We start from the raw sequence: 20,162 nt of genomic DNA on the forward strand, positions 1-20,162 counted from the left end.
ACTCTGTGAACCTCGCAAAATGAACGGAACCGGGCCACCACCGCAGTGGCCACGGCTTTCCAAGGTCACTAGTAGTTTACCAAGATCGGCGATGGGATGGCGTTCACTGGTGTCCCTGGGGCGGAGCCGGGGAGCTGGCAGGCCGAGGTGGGGCGTGCCGTCCTTCGAACGCCTCCTGCCTCTCCTGAGGTTGTCTAGGGCCAGGGGCTCCGCAGACTTTACCCCTGGCCCTGGGAGGCCTTGGAGGTCACAGGTCACGGTGGGGGGTGGTTCAGGGTAATGGTACAAGGCGTCGGTCTCTGTGTCCTGGAAGATAGTTGAGTCCAAGCCCAGCCAGTCCTCCTGCTCTCCGTTGGGTGCTGGGGTCCGGATGTCTCCTCAAACACCTCGGCTGCTCAGTGGGGACTGTCACTGGGGTGACAGACCCCGGCACCCAGGGCAGGCTGAGCGTGGTGTGGCTGGGCCTGCGCTCCGGCACCCGCATGGTGGCCAGGTGGGTAGAGAGGAGACACAGGTGCGCCCCTTAGGGCCAGGCCCCGGGGCTGGGGAGACACAGGTGTGCCCCTTAGGGCCAGGCCCCGGGGCTGGGGAGACACAGGTGCGCCCCTTAGGGCCAGGCCCCCGGGGCTGGGGAGACTCAGGTGCGCCCCTTAGGGCCAGGCCCCGGGGCTGGGAGCACGAAGGGGCAGGGACTGCTGGACAGGGAGGGAGGGCAGGCTCGGGGACTCTTCCCCAAGGCCCACTGGCAGTCCTTCTCCGATTTGCTAATAAAACCCTGTTAGCCACAGTTGCCTTTTCTAATTGACTATGAATAATTTGCAGCAATTAATGGCTGTGTGGATGGCCAGCCTTCCCAGTAGGGGCCCCTCCTCCCCAGGGATGGGTGTGTTCACGTTGCTGTCCCTGGCAGATCCTCGCACAACTGCACTGTGGAGAACTCGGAGTCCGGCCGAGATCCGCCAAGCAGCGTGGGGCTGGTAGAGCTGGATGAGAACCCACAACCCCACAGTGTGGACAGTGTGGCTTCCCTCCCTTCCCTTCCCTTCCCCTCCCTTCCCCTCTTCTTCCCTCCCTTCTCCTCTCCTCCCTTCTCTTCTCCTCTCCTCCCTTCCCTTCCCCTCCCCTCCCTTCTCTTCCCCTCCTTTCTCCTCCCCTTTCCTCCCTTCTCCTCTCCTCCCTTCTCTTCTCCTCTCCTCCCTCCCCTTCAGCACCCCCGTCTTCTTCTCCCCTCCCCCCTCTCTGCACAGCCGGTACCTCTCCTCTCCTCTCCCAACTCTCTTACCATGTTCCCCAGCTCTGCTACCCTCTGCCTTCCTTTCCACATCTCCACCGCCCCCTCTTTGTTTCTGGCCTGGTTTATCTGTCCCTCTTCCCTTATCTCTACCTGCCTGGCTACCTTGTCAAATGGGTTCCAAACCCCAGCTCTCTGGGCTAGGCTTAAAGATGAGTGTCTGTGGGCCACAGAATGAAGGACAGCTGTATTTCTCTCAAGAGTCAGTGAGGTCCCTACCTGTCCTTCTGTCTCACCTGTCCATTCTCTCCATCCATCCATCCATCTATATCTCCATCCATCCACCCATCATCATCTAGCCACTTGCCCATCCATCCCTCACCCACCCACCACCCACCCATCACCCGCCCCTCCATGTCTGTATGCATGCACCCCCCCCCATCCCCTCCATCGCCCCATCCCCGGCTTTCCAGTCACCTCTCTGTGCATCCACCTACTGCTCACCTACTTCATCACCTGCTGATTTGCCCACTCCGCCAGCCGTCCACGCACTGGATCCTCCGCTTACCCGTGCTCATTCCATCCGTCCACCCACCCACCCACCCACGTGCGAGCACCCGCAGAGAGCCAGCCAGTGCTCCGGATGCAGTGAGGGACAGCGTCTGGGGGTGGCCTGGAAGCCTCGGTGTAGCCTTCCTTCCTGGTCCCGGTTACCGGGAATACGCGGAGGCCCCGGCTCCCTGCCCGACGGTAAATGCTGCCACGCGTGGCCCGTCATCCTCATGCCTGGGAGGTCGTAGCTTTTCCAGTCCTCACGGGAGCTTGGAGTTGTACGCGCAGCCGGGGGGGGGGGCTCCCCCGTGAGTCCGGGTGGGCCCAGGACTCCCCCAGACCTCTGTGTCCCGGCGTTGGCTCAGCGGGCATGTCCGGAATCGGGCCCCCGGCCCCCAGCGCAGAGCTGAGCCCCGCATCCGCCACCGCGCGTGACGATGCCCCGGAACACTGGGAAGTTCGCTTTCGGAGCGCGTGCGATTCTGCTCCGGGTCGGTCTGCTGGGGACTATTTGGCAGGCAGCGGAAGTGGCCACGGTGCTCTAGGTTGTAAGCCGGCCCTGGGGCTTGGGTGGGTGCTGTGCTTAGATCTCTGAGGTCTTCACCCACTCGGTCTCCGTCTCCTCCAACAAGGCCTGAGGGCAGGGCACCCCAGGGCCGCTGTGGGTACCCGTTTCTCCCTCGTCTCTCCTGGTTTCTGCTTAGCCACTGTCCGGACAGCATTTTGATTGAAACGTCCGTCTTCTTCGTCAGTCAGATTTCCGTCAGTGTAACAGGCACCGGAGGAGCATCAGCTTTTCTAGAGAGGGTGTTGAGGTTGCCTCGAGCTTTGGGGGTCTGAGCCCACTGGTCTTGCTGCTCTGGATGTGTGGTACCGCAGGGCATCATGGTGGGAGAGGAAGACGGAGAGGTCGGGGTGCTACGTCCCCTTCGATCCTGCCGCGACCTCCCCCAAGCCCCGCCCCTTGACCCCCCACAGCAGCACTGGAGGACCAAGCTCTGACACCTGGGCTCGTGAGTAACGCTCCAAACTCCAACCACAGCAGCCGTGGACACCTGACGTCTGTTCACCCGGGCTCCGCTGTCTGCCGGGGTGGGGGGGTGGGGGGGCTCGATGTGTGTTTCTGGGCGTAGAAACATTAGGTACTCACTGAGGAACATCCTGGCTGCTGGGCCTGTCCCCCCCAGCCCCACCCTCCCCCCCCTCTGGCGGGGTGGGGGGAGGAGGGTGGAGGCTCAGACCAGCAGGTGGCAGTGTGGAATTTGCCCAGGCACGGAGGGTCGCTGACTCAGGAGGCGGCTACTTCAGCACTGGGCCCGGGGCCTGTGGCACCCACAGGGAGTTTGGCTCCTGCCCATCGTCAGTGTCAAGCGCGACGTGTTTGTCATGCCCACGTTTCCCTCGGGAGGTCCGTGCGGGAGAGGGGCGGCCCGCCCGGGGCCCCCGGGGTGTGGGTCTGTCTCGCCTCTTTAACTGAGATGCTACATTCGTGGTCTGCGATGCTGCCGCCCGGTGTCTTAGCCGGCCGACCCCCGTCCCGCATGCTGCCCACGGGGACGGCAGGCGGGCTGGGTGAGGGACACCCCGAGACCTCCTTTGACCTTAACGACCTTGGTAAAGACCTCCCCCCCATGTCCACACGCAGCGGGTTCTGAGACCCTGGGTGCCAGGCTTTTATGCACGGATCTTCGGGGAGAAAGCTCCGCGTGGAACCATTACTAGCTCACGGAAAGTGGGAACTCGTGCTCAGTCCCTCCCTGCTCAGTCCCGGGGTCCACTGCGACCCCGCTCCCCGGCCCCGTGCGAGGCCCAGGCTCTGCCGTGGCTCTGCCCGCGACGCCGGGCCCGCAGCTGGCAGCCCCTCCCCGGCCGGGCCCCGCAACGCTGGGCATTTGTGGGAAGATCCAGGAATGGGGGGGGGTGCCGGGCAGCCGGGGCTGGTTCCCTTGGCTTTCGGGGAGCAGGTGCAGCGGCAGGATCTGAAAACAGCCCCTGCGCTCCTCGTGTGCTCGTGCGTGAGAGGAAGGCGGCCCTGGAGATGCCCACGGCCGGTAGAGCCCCGCCCGGGTCGGCGCGCATTCCCCCACCGCGTGGGCATCCCATTCCGCCGCGGGCATCCGGGTCGCGGGGATTAAAGGCAGGTCGACCGGACTGGAAGCAAATAGCCCTTCACCCTGGAGAACACAGAGGGGCCCGGAGGGCAGGCCCCCCTCCCAGGGGCCCACAGGGCCCGCGGTGTGCGGGCGCGGGGGAGGAGGGCCCGCTGCGGGCACAGGGGCGTGGGGACGTCTTCCCTCGGGGCGGCACCCAGCCGGGGGCTCTGGGTCACGGCCGGCACACGGAAGCAGCCGCGCGCACCGCTCTGATGAATCCTCGTGGTGTTTTCTTAGTTCAGCCCACGCCTGTGAGGCTGACACGACTTTCTGTCTTCCCGCCATTGATGGAGCAGGAAATACTACCCGGCAGTCTGCGGCGTTTCCTGCCTTCGCTCAGGCTGTCTTCCGTTTTGTAGACGGGGAAACTGAGGCGCGGGGAGGTGAGGGACGTGCTCCCGGATCTCCCAGCTGGACGGGGCAAGGAGGGAGGGCCCGCCCAGCCCGACGGGGGGCCCCAGCCCCTGCTCCGTCCTGGCCGCGGTGGTAGCGGACCCGCCGGGCCACGCTGGGGACCGTGCCGCCCACGGGGGGGTCCTGCAGGTGCGGCTCGAGGGCCGTGGCCCGGCTCGTTCCACGGGAGCCGATGACCCCTGGCTGGCTCCGGAGGTGCCTGTGGGGAGAGAGCAGGTAGCCCCGAGGGCCAGGGCCCGGGGCCCGCCGTTGTCGGGGTGCCAGCGCGGCGGGAGGGGCTGGGCGCGTGTTGGCGGAGACGCCCCGGTGAATCTGCCCGAGTCCCGGCGTTGTGGCCTGACGCGATTCCGCCGGCCAGAGTGGGTGTCTGCGTTCCGCCCGGGGTCATCCGCCTTGGCTTTCTTTCCTCTCGTCTTTGAACACGGGGCCCTTCGGTCCTCAGGCCCCTGGCGGCCTCCTCCTCTCCGGGGAGCGGATGCCGCGCGGCCTTGGCGCTCTACCCCTCGAGCCAGGGCCCCGCTGCCGGCCTTTCGGGTGGGGGTTAGTGGGAGCGCCTTCCAGATCTCCCTGCCTCGGCCGGCTGGCTTCGCGACGTGGCCCTCAGATCTCAGTCTGCCGAGTGGCCTGGGGTTACAGGCGCCGGCCGGCTGTGTCCTCCGCTCAGACCCTGGGCCCACCACTTGCCTTGCCCCCCGCCCCCCGCTGTGGGTCTCAGCGTTGGGCTCCCGGCTGTTTTGTGCCGTTCGAGCTCCCGGGAGGAGCCCCGAGGACGGCTGCCCCCATCTTTGTGCCCAGCCCTTCCCGGGCCTTGTCCCCCCGATGGGACGCTTTGTCACTTGGTGAACAGAATGCCTAATCCAGGGGTAACTTCGTTCCCGCTTGGCTGCGCTGCGCCAGCGCCAGGCAGCCTGTAGCGGCCCTGATCCAGGGTGAGTCCTCCTCGCGGAGACTTGGGAACGGAGCCACGTCCCCCCTCACCTCCTCCCCCTCCCCCCCCCCCCCCCCCCCCCCCGCCCAGCGAACGCCGCTCTCGCCAGCCAGCGGGAGCCGGCAAAGCCGCGAGATCGGGTTTGGTTTGCGTGCTCTCGGGATGCAGATAACGCCCACAGCCGGTACCCAAATTAGCAGCACGGTCGTGGGAGCACGGTTCTGGGAGCACGCCGCCAAAGCCCGGCCGGGTGCCGTGGGGGGAGGGGTCACCCGCTTCCGTTCAACCCTGTGACAGGCTGGACGCGCAGCCGCTGCCCCCCATCATTAGGATCTCGGGGAGGCAGTGATTATGAATAACATTACTTTGTGACAGGGAAAAAAATAGAAGCGGTTGTCTGCGTCCAACACAACAGGAAATAGACTCCTGTGGGGAGGGAGCGGGCGGGGGGGGGCGGCTTTAGGAGGCTGAACCCTACACACTGGCAAAGCAAGAGGGGAGACGCAGCGGGCGTCTCGGGGGGCAGCTGTGCCCTGGTCGCCTCCAGAATGGCCCGGCTAGGCCCGACACAGGCCAGAGCAGGGCCCGGGGCTGGGCTGGAACGTCTCTCACACCCTTTTCGTGGGGCTCTTCTTGGGGTTTTAGGACCTACGTGGCCCGGTCTCCCCTGGCTGACACCATTATGACTACCGCCGCCGCCACCACCCATTACTGTATAAGTCACCATCCCCGCCATCCATCGCCGTCACCACCAGCGTCGCCCCCACGCCCGTGTCAGCGGGGTCCTGGCTCCCCGGACCAGAATCGGCTCCGGGGACTTGTGTACCGTCAGGCCCTCTCGGCAGCCTGGCTTGCTAGTTTTGTTTTCAGTTGAAGAACTCTACCCCGCTTGGGTTTTTCCAGAGGGGACCAAATGGCGGGCGGTGGGGCCGTCTAGTCTCCGGGCGGGTGGGGGTCCCAAGGGATTGGCCTCGGTCGGCCCGGCGGCCCAGACTCCGCCGCCTGCTCTGAGGGCAGCGGGGGCCAGGCCAGGCCCCCGCAGCCGTCCGCACGCGGGCGTGTCTGTCCCGGGGGCCAGCCCCCCGCCCCCCCCACTGTCACCATCCGGGGCCCATGGCCCCACCGGAGCTCCCCGTGTCCCGGGGGTGGTGATCTGCGACCTCTCGACGCCCTGCCCCATCCCCCCGGGGACCTGTCACGCTCGCCTGGTTTTCCGTGGCGATGGCAGTTTCGGGGGGGGGGTTAGAAATTCACGGTTTCCCACGTGGGTCCCGCGCCCCACCCTCTCCTGCCTCCGGATCCCCAGGTCTGGTGGGGTTCTGTTCGTCCGTCAGCGGGTGCAAACACGCATGGAGTCAGAGCCCGGGGTCCCCCCCGGCTTGCAGGGCCCGGTGGCCGGGGTGTCCCTGCGGTGGCCGCCGTGGCCTTGTGTGGGGGTGAGGTCTCATGGTGCACCCCGGCTCGGCAGCCTAAGCTTTTCATGACTCGTAGATGAACTGAACTGCCGGGGAGCTCCCCCCCCCACCCCCGTGCGCAGCCGTGGGCCATGCCCGGGGGGTCCCCCAGCCCCAGGGGGCAGCCTGAGTCCAGCTGGGTCCCGTGCGGGCCACAGGGCCTCGGCTCGCACACCGCAGGAGCCGGTGCCGGGCGCCGCCATGACTGCACGGAGCTGGGGGGGGGGCGGGGGAGGGATGGGGGGGCGGGGGAGGGATGGGGGCTGGGCGCCGGCGCTGCGGGGCTTTGGGCGGGGGGCGGGGGGGCAGGGGGAGCCGCTCAGGCCTGGCCGCGAGGGCGGAGGAGGCGTGGTGGGTGGATTTGGGTCTCCAGCGTCTGCTTTGGCTCTGGGGCGAGCGAGCCGAGCCCGACGGGCCGGGCGGTCACGGGTGTCCACGCACACGGAGACCGAGGGCGGAACCCGGCGGGGGCCTCGCGGGGGGCCTCGCGGGGCCCGCTCAAGCCACCGGCCCCGTCGGGCCCTGGGGCGCGCGCTCGAGCTCTGCCTCGCGGGGCGTCGCGTTGCCCGGAGGCCCCGTGAGGAAGCGGGCGCGGGGTGGCAGGAAGCGCGGGGCGTCCGCGGGGATCGCGGGGGTGGGGGGGGCGGCGGGGGTGTGCCGGTCACCCCGACGGCGTCTCCCGCGGCACAGGGGAGCGCATCGCCGTCGGCGTCTCGGCCAGCAGTGGGCCGTGGAAAACCCGGGTGCGCGGCGCCCCCACGCGCCCCTGCCCCACGCGCGCCCGCGCACACCCGCGTGACCCTGCACGCGCGGACACCGAGGCGTGCGGATCCCGCAAGTTACCAGGAAGGGGTCCCGGGGTCCCATCCCGCTGGGCTCCGTCCATTCCAGTCCCCGCCGGCGCGGCCGCCTGCGCCCTGGGCGGGGCGGAGACAGACAGACAGACAGACAGACGGACGGCGAGCGCCGCGTCCCCTGGAGGTGGGCTGTGTTTACGAGGCCCGCTGTTCTTGGCCGCCCGGGGCCAGGAGTACTTTCTCGGGTCGTGGTCTTTTCCCCTCGGTGACGGTGTTTCGCGGCTTGGCCGGCGTCGGGCCCCGCCGCCCGGCTGGGGTCCTCCCAGGCCGCTTATTAGGAATAAATAGCGCAGATGAGCCGCGCATTCAGCGTGGACTGCGGCGAGCGGGACGCGGTGCCAAGGCCCGGCCCGAGGGGCGGGGCCCCCACAAAGCCGGGGGGCCGGGAGCCCCAGCTGGACCCCGGCGGCCGTCCGTCACTGGGGCCGGCTCTGAAAGCGGAGCCCACGGCGTGAGGCGTGTTGGAAGAGCTCTGCCGCGCTTGCCCCGTCATTAGCTTTCAATCGCCGTTCATTTTAGACGGGGCTCTGCTGCGGGGGGGAGGGGGGGCTTGTCGTGTTGATGGAGATGACTCTGTGTTTAGCGTGGGGGGGGTGGAGGCCCCCCCCTTCACCAAGGGCAGAGCGCTCGGGCCACAGCTGGTGAGGAAGAGACGCCCCCCCCCCCCCCCCCCGCCTCCGAGGGGCTGAGGAAGTTTCGGAAGCCTGATGGGACGCCGTCCCTCCCTCGGGGGAGGAGGGCTCTGCGTGCCGTCCTCAAGGCCCAGGTGCGGCCAGGGCCCAGGCCCCGGCAGAGTCGTTTCCCTGGCAGGGCCTCGTGCCCAGGCTCCGGACCCGAGCACCTTGTGCGCTTGGGGGGTTGGTGTCCTTTCTTTTTCTCTGGTTTAGAAACTCGACGCGTCTGTCGTTTCCATTGTCCCACGCGAGTCCCGGTGGGTAAGGCGCAGACCCAGCGAACGCGCCCCTGGGGCCCGGGGGGGCCCGGGGGGGGCCCGGGGGGGGCCCTGTTACTGGCTGCGTGTGGCTTGGCGGCAGAGCACCTGCCTTGCGTGCAAAGGGCACCGAGTTCGAGCCCGAGCACTGTGAAAACACAACCACACGAGCCGCAGGATTCTTCCAGAAGCCCCTGGCACGCGCAATCCAGCGTCCTTCCCTGGTTCTTGCCGGGAGGAGGCGGGGGGGGGGGAGGACGTGGGGGTGGGGGGCGGGGGGGGGCGGCCGCCCGTGGGGCCTGCCCGGCCGAGCTGGAGGGTGGGGGAGGAGGAAGGGGCAGCCAGCTCCGCCGAGAGGCCTCGGGACGGGGAGGCGCCGGGTCCCCCGAGCCGGAGGAGGCAGAACCTTCCGGAGCCGGAGGCGGGAGCGGAGGGCTGGGGGACCACGTGCTGCCGGGTCTGCAGGGTTGACCCCGGGCCCCCGGCAAGCCCCGAGCCCCGCCGGCCGCGGCGTGCTTCGGAAACCCACGGGACGGCGCAGAGACCGCCAGGCGCTGATTGCAGCCACGCCCTCCTTCAAGGGCTCCGGGTCAGACACGCCGAGCGTGACCCGCGCTGGTTTTTCCCTTCCTCGTTCCCGGCTCCCCCCCCCCCCCCCGCCCGTCTGCCCCCTCAGTCCATCTCCCAAGCCCCTCGGGGGCAGATGAGAAGATTGCCCTGGTCCCCGGATAAGCCGCCGGGCGGCGGAGGCCGGCACCGTCTCCCTCCAACGACGGGCACCGCGCTCCGGGCGCACAGCTCAGGTCAGGGCCTGGGCGCCTCCTGGGCCCCGTGGCGCGGTCTCAGGGGCCCCGCACGGGGCTCCAGGGGGCGTTCGGCTCGCACAGGGCCTCCGTGGGCCGCGGCTCGCGACGCCAACCCCGGCTTCAGGGCCGCACCGCTCCGGGGCGCCTGAGCGGGTCGGGAGCGAGGGCGGGGGCCACCGGAGGACCTTCCGGGCTGGGGAGGACGGGGGACCCCGGCCACACGCGCGTGCCGGCCACGCCCGGCCCCGCCTGGTCCCCTGGCCTCGGGCCTGGGTCTGTCCCCAGCACGCGGTTGATGTTTTCGGTGGTCGTTTGGTTTGGGTGCCTGTCGGGTCAGTTGTGGGGTCTGAACTCGGGCTGGGTGCCGTCCCCGAGCTGTTTTGCTCAAGGGCGCTCTACCGCTTTGAGCCGCGGCTCCATTTCCGGTTTGTGGTTTGCGGGTTAATTGGAGGTAAGAGTCTCCCTGGGGCTTTCCTGCCCAGGCTGGCTTTGAACTGCGATCCTCAGATCTCAGCCTCCTGAGCGGCTAGGATCACGAGGCGTGAGCCACCGGTGCCCCGGCTCCTGCGGTTTGCTTTTGCGGTTACTTTCCGGGCCTTCTCAGTGGTGCTCATTTTTCCATTTCTGGCCACGGTTGGAGCCTTGCCATTCGGTGACCGAAGCGGGTTAATTAAAACGGAAAGCTGCGTCCGTCAGCTACCTGCTGCTGTAAACAAATACCTGCGCGGACCCACTGACCAAGAGTCAAGGGAGTCCTGGTGCCGGAGCAGGGTCAGCGGCTTCTGCAGGGCCCCTGGGCTCCTCTGCCCATCCCAGCTTCTCTCCCACTGCCAAAAGTAGATCTGGGACCCTCGCTCGCCCCCCTCCCTCCCCACGTGTGAGCGCAGGGGTGGCCTCTTCCCACGGCTGTGAGCGCGAGGGGGGGTGTCCTCTCCCACAGCACCGGGGGAGGGGGGTGTCCCTGTGATTCCATTAGTGATTTCCCCTCCAGTGACTATTAAAAAGGAGGGATGGGGGGAAATTAAAATTCAATCAGGGGTGTGAGGAATGGGGAGTAAATAATAGCTCTGAAGGTTGGCTGGGTGGAGAGGTCCTATGGGGACCCACCTACTAAAACACACATTATCCCCTAAACAGACTGGATGTCGAAATGCAATTTTCCACAGATCAGTAACACTCATACATTTATTTTCCGCTGACTGATTTTGATTTATGGGGCCCTTTCCCCGCGTCTTCTCCCGCGCCCTTTCTTTCCGCGCTGGCGGGGTGCCCGGGCAGGTGGCTGTGGTGTCTGCGTGTGTTGGGGGGGTGGGGGGATCCCAGCCCTGCAGCCCACACTTCCCGAGGCACAGCACGGGGGGAGGGAGCAGGCGGGGCCTGGGGGGGCGCTTCCTCCTCCCGTGTGGAAGGGGACCCACGTGTGGGGTCTCCAGTTCCTGTCCTGCGCCTGGGGTGGTCACGTGACGGCCCCTCGCGGGCCAGGGTTTCACCGGCAGGCCTGGTCCTCCGGTCCGGCAAGCGCCGGTGGCTGGGAGGCGGGAGGGAGGCCCGGTCCAGGCCCTGCCCGCCGCTGCCGGGGGCGTCCGGCCTCCGCTGGCCCTGCGTGGCTTGTGGAGGCGTGTCTCCGCCTCTGCTCGCGTCGTCCCGGCATGTTCTGCTCCGTGGACGTGGCCTCCAGCCTGGCTCAGGACACTCACTCCGGTGAACCCTAGAGACCCTTCTTCCCAAACGAGGTCAGCTTTGGGGTGGACGGGGCTCACGGGGCACAGCGGAGTCCACACACACCCAGGGTCTGTGGCACCGCAGAGAGGGGCGCGTCCCGACTGGAGGGGGTCGCAGAAGTCCCGACAGGGTGCCTGTGGAGAGTCCTCGAGGAGTGGGGCATCTGCGGTGACCAGAGGGGACAGCGGGAACAGCTGAAGGTCTGCGGGACACAGCAGAAACCATAGGTCTGAAAGGGTGGGGTGTGTTCACCGGTGAGCTGTCCATCTGTCTGTCCATCCATCTGCCCCTCATGCTTTGTCTATGCATGAGTGCATGCATCCATCCATCATCCATCATCCATCCACCCATCCACCCATCCATCCACCCATCCATCCACCCATCCATCCACCCAACATCCATCTATCACCCATCGCTCCCTCCCTCCATCAATCTATCCATCCACCTATCACCCACCCGTGCCTCCCTCCCTCCCTCTATCCACCCATCCATCCCTCCAACATCCATCATCGGTCACTCGTCATTCAGTTATCATCAATCCACCATCCATCCACCTATCATCATCACCCATCATCCACCCATCCATCATCCATCCATCCACCCATCCATTACCTCCATCATCCACCCATCCATCATCCATCCACCCATCCACCCATCCATCCATCCACCCATCCATCCATCCATCATCCATCCACCCATCCACCCATCCATCCATCCATCATCCATCCACCCATCCATCCATCCACCATCCACCCATCCATCCATCCATCATCCATCCATCCCATCCACCCATCCACCATCCATCCATCCCATCCATCTCATCCATCCATCCATCCATCCATCATCACATCCACCCATCCATCCATCCATCATCCATCCACCCATTCATCCATCCTCCACTCACTCTGCAACCTTGGTTGAATGCCTGCTACAAAGACAGGACAGGGACAGGCGGTCCCACGGAGCCTGACAAGGACTCAGGGTGGCCCTTGCGCGCCCTGGAGGTGGCCTTTCCTACCTGGCCCCCGCTTCTTCCGGGGCTCCTTGGCGTGCTGGCTCTGAGGCTTCGCGGCTCGGCCATGCTGAGGAGCTTGGGGTTGGATGGGGGCTTTCAGAAGAGCGGGGAGACGTGGCTCTGCGTGTGTTGGAATGGAATCCGCTGCCTGCCCTTGCGTGGACTCTGAGGAGGTCACACCAGGACCTCCCCTGGGGCGGTCCAGTGCCACAAAGGGAACTCACCCAGGGTGGACCGCGGCTGATCTCCCAGAGCCGGACCCACCGACGCCCCGTGCCGAGGCCACCCGCGTGCTGCCCCGGGTGCCGCCCCCGCGCCGGGGCGCTGGGTCCAGGCCCGAGGGAGGCGGCCTGGAGCCTGCTCATCCGTCACCCGCGGGGACAAGTGCTCAGGACAGGAATCCACTGCCAGAGGGGAGATCAATTTCCTGCCATCTGGCCCAACTCCTTCATGTTCATTGGGCTGAAGGTCGATTTTCTCCCTAGTGGCCCGCCAGGCTCGGTCGGCGCTCCGCTCCGGGGCTGCGTGGTGGCTCGGAGGCGTGAGGGGGAGGCTTGCGGGCACGGCAGCTCTGGGCAGCGTGCGGCCTGGGCCACAGCGGGGGGGGGGGGCACGCCCCTTATCCCGGCCGCGCGGGAGGCCCGGGGAGGAGGACGCAGATTTAAGGCCAGCTGGGCAACTTAGCAAAATCATTTATCAAAATAAACTGAAGGGAGATGCGGGCAGAGCTCAGTGGAAGCGCCAGGCCTGGGCTTGCCTCCCCAACACTGCCACCCTCCCCCCCCAAAGCCAAATGACACCCCAACACACGCGCACGCACACGCAACCACACACACCACGCCATGCTTTGGCTTGGTCATAGTCGGGGGGCAGGGGTGGGCGGGCAGGGGGCGCTGGAGGCTCAGGCAGGCAGCTAGGCTTCCCCCCCACCCCCACCCCCCGCCCACGCGCTCTCCGTCCTGTGGCCGGGGGCTCAGCCCCCTCCCCCCCCCAAGGGTCCGGGAGGGCCCTTGCAAAGGAGAGGACCCCACAAGCCTCCGCCCAAGCACCCGTGGGGAATGAGGGCCCGGGCTGCGCCGTGGCCGGGGCCCCTTGGCCCTGGCTCTGAGGACCGCAGCTGGTTTCCCCATCGCTCGGCCTCCCTAGCGACCGGCCACGAAAGGCCATGGCCATTAGCAAGCAGGGCCGCAGGTTCGAGGCCGTGCGGGGCTCGTGAAGGTCGTTCTGTTTCTTCTTGCTTTCTCCTATGAGCCGGGGGCCCAGAAAGATGGGGCAGACCCCCCCACCCCCCCCGCTCTGCAGGACGGACGGTCTAGGTCGCTGTCCTGGGGCCGCTGGGGGCCGGGGTGGGGGAGACCCCGGGCATCCGCAGGGCGCGGAGGGGGCAGTGGGCGCGGAGACCCCATCTGCTCAGCCCTTTCATGGTTTCTGCGTCTTTTTGGGGTGCCTCTTGAGTCTCCCCCTTTTAAAAAAAAAAAACAGCTGTCTACTTTGAAAAGAATAGCAAAACAGTACCGAGAGGTGCAGGGTGCTAACGATTTCCCCCCACCGGCGTGCGGCCCCCCGAAGCCAGGAGATTGGTGCCAGGGCTCGCAGAGTGCTCCCGGGGGAGGGGGGGCAGCCGGCGGCTCCGGGTCCCAGGGGAGCACTCTCCCTGGGGGAGGGGGGCACCCCTGCGGCTCTGTGCTTATTATGGACAAGCACTGGGGGCATGAGCGAAGTCAGGGCCCCGCGCCCCCAGGGGACGGGTGCTAGGAGCCGGGGGGACAGGTGGGCCGCAGCGTGGGGTCTGCGAGCCGTGGGGTGGGTCAGGATGAGACCCGGACGTTAGCAGGAGGACGGAGCAAGGGACAGGGGTGGCATGTGCGCAGACCCCCCCCATGCGAGTGCGGGTGGCCGGGGGGGGGGCCTCCCGGGAGGGAGGAGCCTTCCTCTGCCTTTCGGCCCCCACCTCTCCCTCCTTCTGATCACCGGGGAAAGACGCGCTGGGCCGGCCTGGCGTGCCCGGGGGCCCGCGTCCGGAGGCTTCCGCGCGCGTGGGAGGCGCCGGGGTGGTGGGGGTGGCCGGTGTGCGGACCCAAATTAGCCGGGCTAACGGTCACCCCGAGGGCCCGAGGGCGTCCCCGGTACCTCCCGGGGTTTCCATGGCGACGGGCCCGCTAGGCGCTGCTAATGGGGACCGGCGGCGGTGGGCAGAATGAAGTCTGATGTACAGGAGAATGCAGCCCAGAGTGAAGTAATTGGGGATCAATCTTTTCTTCCCGCCGGGGCCGAAGCATCCTCGTTTCTGTGTGGGTTTTGTGTGCGTGCGTGCGTGCGTGTGTGTGTGCGTGTGTGTGTGTTCACGCACTGGTTCTGAAAACCTTTGAGTGTTCTGAAACGCGTTTATTTTCATTTTCTAAGCGGCCGCCTTTCTGCACCGCTTTGTTCTTTAGGGTCTGTGTGAGTGTTGAATAGTTCAACCACAAAGTAACAGTGTGTGCGTGTGTGTGTGTGTGTGTGTGTGCGCGTGTGTGTGCCGGTGATTTATGGCCCCCTCGGGCTGTCCCTGTCATCTGCCTCTCCTGCCCGATCCCAGTCAACCCCCCTGCCGTCTGGGGCAGGCAGGACGGCCCGGCCAGCGGTGTGCAGGGGCCGCCTCAGGGCGGGCCGGGCTCGGGGTGCCCAGTGGGCGCACAGGGCCCCCCCACCCCACCCCGTTCCCTTCCTGCGGCTGCGGTTTGGTTGTGCAGGGCTGGCTTTGAATGGCTCCCCTCCCCGGTTCGGCGGGCTGATGGTTTTGGGGATGGTCCCCGAGTGACCAGGATGCCGTCGGAGAGTCCTGAGCTCTCTCGACCAAAAAAAATCACCCGGCCGGAGCAGTGGGAGTTAGAGTGAGACACCAGGGACACGGAGGCGAGCCTCTGAGCCGCCGGGCGCGGGTTCAAATCCCCCGCCGAGACTTCATCTGGAGGGTTGCCCTGTGCTCCGTCAGAGGAGGGGGGGAGGAGGGGGAGGGGGAGGACAGGGAGGGGGGGAAGGAGAGGTGGAGGAAGAGGGCAAGGAGGAGGAAGAGGAGGAGAAGGAGGAATAGGAGGAGGGGGAGGGGGAGGACGAGGAGGAAGAGGAAGAGGAGAAGGGAGGAGGTGGACAGAAGGAGGACGACAGGTTTCCAGTATGAAAGAATGAGAAATGGGGCCTGGAGATCGGTAGCCCTACTGTAGGCTCATGGAGTCCTTCTTTGGGGCTTGAACTCGGGGCCTGGTCCCAATCCCTGGGCTGTTTTTTTTTTTTTTTTTGGCCAGTCCTGGGCCTTGGACTCAGGGCCTGAGCACCGTCCCTGGCTTCTTCCCGCTCAAGGCTAGCACTCCGCCACTTGAGCCACAGCGCCGCCTCTGGCCGTTTTCTGTATATGTGGTGCTGGGGAATCGAACCTAGGGCCTCGTGTATCCGAGGCAGGCACTCTTGCCACTGGGCTATATCCCCAGCCCGCTGGGCTTCTTTTGCCCCACGCTGGCACTCTACCACTTGAGCTACAGCTCTACTTCCATTGGCTCTCTATCCGTGCGTGCGTGCGTGTGTGTGTGTGTGTGTGTGTGTGTGTGTTGTGGTTAACCAGTGATAAGACTCTCACAGACTTTCCTTCCTGGGATGGCTTTGAACCGTGACCCTCAGACCTCCGCCTCCCGAGTAGCTGGAATCAGAGGTCCGAGCGCCTGGCGCCCGGCCAGGGTCCCTCTTCTGTGGCCCTCCAGGACGAGCCCCGGCTGCTCTGGGGCTGGGTCGGGTCCTCCGTTCCGCTTGCCCATCTCCTGTACGCATCTGTTTCCCGGCTCACCAACGCTTATGTTTTCCCCGCGTGTCCTCAGGAAGAAGAGGGGGTGTATCTTCCATTGGGGGGGGGGGTCCCTGTCGCTCCCTATTTGCCTAATCTTTCCTCTTTTGCCTTTCTTTCCCTTGACAGAAGCAAGTGTTCAGAGCAGAGATGGGCCCTGTGCCTAAAGTCTAGGGCACAAAGGCCCTGGAGTCACTTATATTTGAGGCCCCCCAAAGCCCCCCCAATGTTGGGGCGGGGGATGGGGGAGTATATCTAAGAATCTTGAAACCCACCGACGTCCTTTTCCTTTCTTTTCACACCACAGGTGATCTTGATCCTGACCAAGTACTACCATGCAGACATGGGGAAGGTTCTGGAAAGTTCTCTGTGGCGGTAAGTCAGCCCAGTGGTGGGCCTTTCTCCTCTTGAATTACACAGCATCTCCTGGGCTCTTGGCGGAGGGGGGGCAACTTGACCTAACGGCCCGGCTCTGGCTGCCCTGGGCGTGGATGGCCGGCTTTGCTTTTGTGGCTAGACAATGCACAAAGGGACCCTTGGAAGCTAATCAGGGGGTTTTGTCTGTGGGCACAAAGGACACTGGAGGACGGCAGCCCCCTGGGGCTCCTGGGCCGTTCTCTGTGGTTTCCCCTGCTTCTTTTTGTCTCCTCCCTGGAGGAGGGTTTGCTTGGGGAATTCAGGTCAGTGCACAATTTCTCTTTGCTGTATTCTGGCTTCACACGCGGCTCCTGCGGCCCCCCCTCCCCACCCCCCCGCCCGCCCCAAAGCTGAGACTGGCCTCACTGGGGGAGGGGCGGCGTGCTTTCCAGCTCAGCTGAAGAACTGTGGGTAAATGCCCTCCTGCCCCAGGCGGGATGGTCTCCTTCTGCGTGAAATGTGAATTCAGCTCCAGGACTGCAGGCCGCCCTTCCATGTCTTAGAGGACGGGAGAGAGAAAGACTCCGGGCCGTTGCTGTTAATGCCACCTCTGCCCTGTCCCTCCGGGGGGGTGGGTGACGGCCCTTCCCCTCCCCCATCCCTGTCCCTCCGGGGGTGACGGCTCTGGCTGTCCTCTGCGCTGTCTGTTCAGCGGTGACGGCTCTCTTCCCGCTGCACCGGGAAGCTTTGACGGGTCTGTGGGTGGGTTTTTCCTTCTGAATTTCCTCTTCTGTTGTGGGAGGACTCTGGTGTGCGTGACGTGACCCCTTGGGGGGGGCGGGGGGAGGCAAGCCTCTCCGGCGTGTCCTCGGGAGGGACTGTGACGGTTCTGGGACCTTAGGGTGGGGAGGGTCCTTCTTGGCGGGTTAAGGAGCCGGCCGGACTCGTCATCCGAGGAGCTAAGGACACTTGTCACCAGGAATCCCCCGGCCCCCGTGAGCCCACCGGCTCCTTTCCCCAGTTCCGTCCCCGCGACCCCAGAGGGGCTCGGTGCCAGGGTCGGTTTCTGCACAGCAGCCGGGCTTTCCGCGAGGCTGGAGGCTGGCCCCCCGGGGCACTGGCCCCTGGGCGGTGGACGAGGGCAGAGCAGGGCCGGCGTGCGTTCCCTGTGCCATCGCCTGGGCCCGCTTTGGGGTTGAGGGCTGCCAAGTAGACAGAAGTAGTTAAGACTTCCGTCCGTAGACCACGCCCCTGCGCGGCCTTGCGCGCCTACGTCAGGTGGGTGGATCGAGACCGGGGGCACTCCGTTTGTCCCCAGAACTTTCCAGATTCTTGGTCCTCCACCTCGGTGCAGCCGGAGACGGCGGCTGGGGATCCAGGAGCAGGGAGAGCATGGTCTGAGCGAGGAGCGGCCCTCCCCCCCCGCGGCCCTCCCCCTGAAGCCCCCCCCGCAGCCCCCCTCTGCGGGCGGAGTTGCTGTGGGCTTGGTTCCCTCTTGGGTCCTCATGGGGTGTGGGGGGGCCCTGGCAGGGACAGCCCTGTGCCTGGGGCCAGGATTCCTGATGGACAGGATCCCAGTAGACCTTTCTGGAAACATCTGGAGAAGCCCACAGGCCAAGCCACCCGTCCCCCCCTCAGAGTTGCTCCACAGGGGGCAGGCGAGAGGGCCTTGGCGTCCTGGTCTGTGCGGCGGGGGTGCAGCGGCCCCGGGGGGGGGCGGTGGGTGCCGACGGGAGGAACGGACGCTACATCGCTACTCGGCGTCTCCCGGGAGCGGAGCGGCGGGTTTTCATTTCCCGTGCTCCTTTCTCATTGCCGCCTCCGTGCGCGGTCGCATCCTGGTCTTTGTTAAACACGCAGGAACTCCAGGCATCTCTGGAACGTTCTCCCACGCCCCCCCCCCCCCCCCCCCCCGGCACAGACGAGCTCTCTCCGACGCCGAGTGCTGGCGTCCGGGTCTGTGTCCCTGTCCCCACTCGGCCACCGGGCCCGCGTGGCTTCTTCCTTTCCCGGCGCCGTGGCGGTGGATTCCGTGTCCCGCTTCGCCGTGGCCGGGGCTGGCGCAGGCCGGGTGCCCCGGGGGACACGGTGGGGGGGGGGCCGCGCGGCGGGTCGTTCTCGTTTGCCTCCCCGCCGTGCCCGCTAGGGAAGAGCAGGGCCCCCCGCTTCACCACTGCCCCCGGCTTTGGGTTCCGCGTGTTCTCGCCTGGCTCCCGGGATGGGGGGAAGGGCCGGTGCCCGCGTCGGGGGTGCCCAGTGGGGTGATCCGGCCTCTCGGGAGCTCTCCCGCCTGTTCACGGTCCCCGCGCTCCGATGACGGCTCCGGGGAGTCGCGTTCTGGAAACGTCTCCTGCCGAGCGAAGCTGGGAGCATTGTCGGTCGACCTGCGTGCGGGCCTTGGTGTTCGCCGCATCTCCCGCTGGCTTCCCCACCCCCGTCCTCAGCCCTTTCTGCACGGGGGGGGGGGGGTCCCCTCTTGTAGGCCTCTTGGAGCCTGGGGGAGAGGGTGGGAAGGAAGGGCAGGAGGCCCTCGCCTGGAACGCCTCTGGTTTGGGGGTCCCTCGTCCTGCCCCCGTCCGGCAGCGCGCCTCCCTACTGACCCAGAGTGCCCTTGAGTGCACCCCATCTGTCCCCTCGGTTGTCGGTAGGACTGACCAATCCTGTGGCTGCTGTAACAGAGACGCAAGCCTGGTGTCGTAGGACGCGTTCCCACCCCCCCCCCCCCCCCCCCTGCCTGCTCCGACGGCCCTCCTCCTCCCACCCTTCTCCTCCAGCGCTTTCCTCCCCCCATCTCCCACAGCGCCTCCCCCCCCCCAGATCCACACTGGTTCTCAGTGGCCCCCACGGACAGCCCTTTCCAAATGAGGCCCCGTCCCAGGTGCTGGGGCTCGGGGTGTGGCCGTCCCTCCCCCGGGCGCCCTGCGCGCTCAGAGCCTCTCACTAACTCTGGAGGCGCCGCCCGAACTCACGCTGCTGAATGCGCCTCGGCGCCCTGCCCTGTGCCCCTCGCCCCCTCTCTTCTCATCTCTGCACCTAGAGCTCCAGCCTGGCCCCTCCCCCTCCCCGGCCCCCCCGGCTCCCCTCCCCGGCCCCCCCCCCCGGCTGCCCTCCCCAGCCCCCCCACCCTCCTGTCGCATCCCCTCTCCCCGCACGGCCCAGGGTCTTGAGAGGCACACCCGTCTCCTCCTGTTTACTCCCCTCGGTGGCTCGCACCGCCCCCCCCCGCCCCCTCCCCTCCCCTCCCCGCCCTCCCGTCTGAGCCCCCTCGGCTGTCCAGGCCAGGCAGAGGCTGGAGAGTTCTCGTGGCATTTGCGTCTTCTCCAAAATAGAGCCGCAGTTACCGTGCGCTAAGGAGAAACCGTGTTTGGAACACGGCAACGACGAGCAAATGCTCCACCAGTGTCACCCACGGCCTCCCTGAAGGCGCGTGGCGAGGGCCGGCGTCTCTCCCAGTGACCGGGGGTCCTGGAATTCTGGGGTCTCGGTTTTGAAACTGGGACTCTCCCTAGAGAGGAACTGGTCCCCACAACGTAGCAGATGACCAGCCCCTCAGGCATCGCCAAGATCTAACTTCCTCCACCTTGTTTTCATGCGGTCCCTTCCTCCTCCATGTTTTCAGACACCGATTCCCCCCATCTGCTCCCACCATCTGCCTTTCCGTGGGAGTGCCGTGGGCACGTCCATGTCGTGTACACGGAAGTGGAGACACCTCTCACCTGTCGGGGACCGGGGCTGGACGCCGGGGGGGCACTGTTGCTCCCGGTGAGAAGGCCTGGCCTGGCCAGCTGCCCTCCACCACAGCACAGGGCTCCCAGGTCTCACTGAAGTGTGGAGGGATCTGAGAATACATTTTTAAAGAGTTCCAGGAGACTCCAAGGCAACACCGACGGCAGCTCTGGGCCACCTGGGAGTCTTAGCAATGCCAAGT

At 66.4% G+C, this 20,162-nt stretch overlaps 1 protein-coding gene across 1 annotated transcript in view; it reads left to right on the forward strand.

Annotated features, from left to right (window-relative positions):
* Nucleotides 1-14,260: 14,260 nt before the first annotated feature.
* The window catches only part of Sorcs2 (sortilin related VPS10 domain containing receptor 2), an 89,127-nt gene continuing 83,225 nt past the window's right edge, over nt 14,261-20,162 (forward strand). Inside the window, exons 1-2 of the mRNA XM_048364148.1 lie at nt 14,261-14,299; nt 16,185-16,252. Of these exons, the coding sequence (XP_048220105.1) occupies nt 14,261-14,299; nt 16,185-16,252 (107 nt within the window). The remainder of the gene's footprint in view (nt 14,300-16,184; nt 16,253-20,162) is intronic.

Source organism: Perognathus longimembris, chromosome 16, assembly GCF_023159225.1.
Source record: "Perognathus longimembris pacificus isolate PPM17 chromosome 16, ASM2315922v1, whole genome shotgun sequence".
NCBI classification, from domain to species: domain Eukaryota; kingdom Metazoa; phylum Chordata; class Mammalia; order Rodentia; family Heteromyidae; genus Perognathus; species Perognathus longimembris.